Source organism: Austrofundulus limnaeus, unplaced genomic scaffold, assembly GCF_001266775.1.
Source record: "Austrofundulus limnaeus strain Quisiro unplaced genomic scaffold, Austrofundulus_limnaeus-1.0 Scaffold0, whole genome shotgun sequence".
Lineage (NCBI taxonomy): Eukaryota > Metazoa > Chordata > Actinopteri > Cyprinodontiformes > Rivulidae > Austrofundulus > Austrofundulus limnaeus.
In genome coordinates, this window is record NW_013952402.1 from 7,443,309 (window position 1) to 7,448,149 (window position 4,841).

Below are 4,841 nucleotides of genomic sequence, written 5' to 3' on the forward strand. Positions count from 1 at the left end.
TATATATATAGTGCCGCCACATGCATCTTCATAGGCTATATACATCTGCTGTGTCCTGCTGGAGTGTGACATGATTTGTGTACAAACTAATACGGTATCAGAATTTTATATATTTATACTTCTCATTCAACCACAGTTAAATTCACTCCATCTAGGAGGCACAATGTATATGGATAGTATTTATTTTTTTACAAGCTGGAATGAAAACAAGCAGAAATAAGATAAAAGTAACAACTTTCCACTTCTTGCCTTTTTAAAAAATGTAAGGAGTAGAAAGTACAGATGTGAAAATGTAAGAAGTAGAAGTAAAAAGCAGGCTGAAAAATAATTACTCAAGTAAAGTACAGGCACCTAACAATTCTACTCAAGTACAGTAACAAAGTATTTGTACTTAGTTACTTTACAACTCTGGTTTAAACACAACACAAAACATGAACACTCACATGATAAACACCTGTTCACATGAGCTGAACAATTTTTTTTACATGTAAAAGTTCACTTTATAGTGATCATCTTCCTTTTATTGTGTTGCATTGTGGTTTGTGTGTTTTCTGTGTGCTYTAGAGAAGATCAACAGACTTTTAATCTCACCGAGAGGATCACTACAACCTCGCCGTCATCACTCTCTAATTCTCTCACTCATAACACTAATTATCTGCAACCTCCAGCCACTAATTATAGTAATTCTGTTGACACTTTTATCTAGGACACCTTACAGTGCCTGGAAGGTATGTTTTTTTTTTTTTGTGTGTGTGTTTTTTTTACAATGGGCTACCTTAGTGGGAGTCAAACCATTCCTCTTGGCACAAATAAAGAAATAGCTGTAGAACTGTTTTCTTTTATTTCCCAGTTACATGGTTGTGTGCTGAGTCACTGGGAGACTCACTGAGTCACTCTGTCTCACATTCACGTGGGATTTATGTCAAATCAGCAGTCAGAAGGACTAATTTCTCTGCTGATCCCATAGATGCATCAGAGTTCAAAACTGTATTATTTTTGCACTTTGTCAAACGATACATCTCTATTTTAAAAATTATGTAACTTTAAATAAAAAACTGTAATTAAAGGTGTAAACGTGTGTTATTRTTCATCACAAACTACAAAAATGATTCATTTAAAATAAATCTGTATGCAGCTGCAAGAAGTTGTTAGTTTTAGAATTTGGTGTCACATTTCCAGGTAAAAAATGAAATAAAATGCAAAGTTTATGTACCTCTCACCACAGTGTGCAGCAGGATTRTATTGCTTTGAAGATGCAGTCAAAGGAGTTTGTCCACACTCAGTGGTCCTCGTGTCCGCTTCCAGGTTTTGGTTTCCATGGCAACATAATCTGTAGTATCCTCAGGCTCGTCCTGGTCCCCTTTTTTTTCTTAACTAGATATTGTAAAAAAGTGAAGAACCTGCTCAGTTTCACATCCTCCTGACCATGTTGCATATCATCTTTCGTTTTCCTCCTCTACCTTTAAGGGTTTTTTTTTTTTGTAAAGTTTCTGGTTGAAGAGAAAAAWGCTGAGGGTTGGTCACAGTAAGCTTGTATCTTAGTTCTGAGGAGACTGTCTGCAGTCTGTCTTTGAGCGTGTTTGAGTCACTGTRAAGCCTGCCTGAGTCTGAATCTCTGCCACCCCACCTCCTTTCTCAAAACTGGGAGGGTTATTTCCTATTGGCCGTGGTCACTGTGGGAATCAAACAAAATTTCTCTGTTTTCATTTGTCTGTCCGTGTGTCTACCTTTGTCTGTCAGTTTATGCAATCCAGTCCTGGTACTCCATCATTTTCCCAGGACTGTTTTTTTTACTATTTAAAATAAGATTTTTAAAAAAAATGAGTCATGCAAAATGAAAGGATGACCCTGTGTCGTCAACACATATAACTTAAATGTATTATGCATCTAACTAATTGTGCATAACTATGATGTAAACAAAATAATAAATAAATCTGAATTTATTTATAGTTTGCATCATGGAAATTTTCTTTTCTTGTCTTTAACGGCATGTCCATTTGTTTTTCCATGTCCAGACTTTTTAACCCTCTTCAGTACTGTTCTTACACCTGATTATTTTAATACTGAACGTTGTGTAGTCTGCACCTAAAGGAGAACAGTAGGCAAGTGGAAAGAAGAATTTTTCAACCTATAAAGAACAATCTACAGAAAATGAAAACTGTCTGAAAATCCTTAGAAGTTGGAAAAAGCCCAACAAAGAGCTGACACAGGAGCTGAGTGATGACTTCTCCTGTGGATGTTTGCCAAGTTTTCAGCTGATGATACTTTATGAATCAGCTTGTTTGTGTCAAAGTAATACTTTGTTTTCTCAACAAGTAGTTTTGATCATTTCAATGCATTTAATGTAAAAAAAGGGAACAAATTGTCTCTTCTTGACAAACTCCTTAGTAACTATACCTAAAGATCTAATTTATAATGGGTTCTTTGCTATGTGTTGATTCAACCCTGAATCATTCGTTGAGTTTAGGAACTTTTTATGTGCCTTGATCTGACTTAACAGACATATGGCTGGTTAAGCCCCATAAAAGCTGAACAAATGAAACAAAATAAACAAAAAAAATTAAAAATCTGAAATTGGTTAGGCACTGGACTAAAAATGAGAATTAAAGCCGTTTAAGTCCAGAGAAAAAGTTTGAAAGACTTTCAGAAAGCCTGGATTAATGTTTTAAGACCACAAAGATWACCAATAAAAAAATGAATAAGGGGTGAGGGTAGAAGTCTGTCTTCTTGATTTCTTTCTCTTCCCTGGTCAATTCCACATTTCCACTCCCATTTTCTGAAATAATAGGACATTTTGCCACCAAAAACAACAAAAGGGGGGACAATGAACAAACAATGGTTCTCTGCAGACTTCTCATTGGCACTGAAACCACTTCACATTAAACTCATAACCTCCAATCCATAAATCATCATACGCACGTACCCAGACGCTCTAACAGCACGCTTTGAAAAATGCCACARTCCAAATTCCTTGATGCAGCCGAGACAAAGATGTTTGTCTGTTTTGTGGTTCGTGCTACAATGACTGCTGGGCACAGACACCGAAAACACAGACGGTCACTTCTTCCATCAAAGGGCTGAAACATCAACAGATCCTGCGAAACATCAAGAGGGCTAAAGTCTGAACAATAACCCTCTCAGTGGGCCTGAGGATGATGACACTTTTGCATGACAAAGTTACATTTATCTAAATGTTTGCTGAACTTTGCTGAGGAGGCTCCTATTAGTCGCTGGGAAATAAGTGATCGCTCTCTGCTGGTAGAAGGGGGAAGTGCACAACTTGGAAATCCCTATAAWTTCACGCTAAATCCTTTGCATTAGTACAGCATCTCATTTATGAGACACAGACTCACTGGAGCATGAACGCTGATTATCGGGATAAATGTGGAGACAGACTTGGATGGAAAATTAATATACATACAAGCTCAGACCTCAGTAACAGATAGAGGATCAACTTTAATAATACAAGTAAGTAAAAGTGTATTTAAATATGGTATAAAAATAAATGCACGAGAGAATAACAAAGAATTATGTTCTACATTAGACAGGAGACAGCATTTTTTTGTAAATTTGGACTTTACAGGTGCAATGACAACCATATGTGCTAATTATTTTAGTGCAATAAAACAATGAAAAGCAAACTAGATGCACAATAAATAATCGGAACTGTAATATATATGTATATATATTTGTATATTCATTCTGCACAACACTTCCCATAGTGTGACAAATTATCTGTAACCTCATGTAAAGCGATGGAATTGGTTATTGGTGTAAGCTGTCGTTCTACGGGTTTTGTTCTAGTTTTTTTTTCTTATTTCTCTCTGACATCATTTATTTCAGCTGGAAGTGAGAGAATAGGCTCCAACCGAATCTCTGAATTTGACCACCCCATCTCACTGTCCTCACGAGTCCAGCGGTGCCTTCTTTCTGAGAATACTGGAATAAGAACTGTTCGGAAAGAAGAGAGCGAAGCGAGTGGCGTCCTCTCCGTGGACATGCAACGTCCCGTGGACAACAGACGAACAGGCGGATTGGCTCATCATCCGGCTGAGCCAAAAAGCAGATGACGGACGATGATGATGAAGAAATGATGGTCCCTTTTTTTCTGTCCCAGAGAGAGGGAAGCCGTTGGTTTGAGCGTGGTGGCACACAACTTGTCAACCTCCTGTCTGCCAGTTCCCCCTGTGCTCAAGAAGACAGAGAAGATTTTAAAGGCTTAGTGCAGCATAATTTCTAGACTAATTTCTRGCTTGTATAATTGATGTTATAATGCAGGGGTTCTCAAACGTTTTGGATGTGGGGACCCCTTACAAGGGCGAAAAAATTCCAGGGACCCCCTCATAAACCCCATGCTGTTTTCAAAGATAATTTACTATCATTTTAACCCCTAAATGCCATGGGAATATTTTTTTATTTAGTTTATTATGTTTGTTTTATTAGTTTATTGTTCTCCATGCATTTTTAAAAATAAAAATTAAATTAACAATTACCGTWTTCATTCGTGTATAATACGGTTTCATGTATAATACAACCACCCCCTTTTTTAGCTTAAAAAGCATAAAACATTTAATCCTTAAACTACCTCCAATTTCATACAGACTTCCAGATTTTTCAGCCTTTGCCGTCTTTATACATATCAATAAAATGATCATTGGACTGTTCATTTTATTTTAAGAACATACTGTATGTACTAAAAGGTATTTTGACAACAAATACAGTATATATCAGCAAACTATGATTTTTAGCTTTGTAGCAGCATCATATGAATTCTGGCATTTTACACATAGTCCACCAGGATGCGCCAACACAAAAGTCAGAGACTTCACATGAGATTTGGG

General features: G+C 36.7%; 2 protein-coding genes across 2 annotated transcripts in view; both read right to left on the reverse strand.

Moving 5' to 3' along the window:
• The window catches only part of LOC106512871 (gremlin-2), a 9,439-nt gene extending 6,067 nt beyond the window's left edge, over window positions 1-3,372 (reverse strand). The window contains exon 1 of the mRNA XM_014001392.1: window positions 1,214-3,372. The gene's annotated coding sequence lies outside the window, so the exon portion shown is untranslated. The remainder of the gene's footprint in view (window positions 1-1,213) is intronic.
• A 432-nt stretch (window positions 3,373-3,804) lies between these two features.
• The window catches only part of rgs7a (regulator of G protein signaling 7a), a 52,624-nt gene continuing 51,587 nt past the window's right edge, over window positions 3,805-4,841 (reverse strand). The window contains exon 17 of the mRNA XM_014001379.1: window positions 3,805-4,185. Within this exon, the coding sequence (XP_013856833.1) occupies window positions 3,835-4,185 (351 nt within the window). The 3' untranslated portion in view covers window positions 3,805-3,834. The remainder of the gene's footprint in view (window positions 4,186-4,841) is intronic.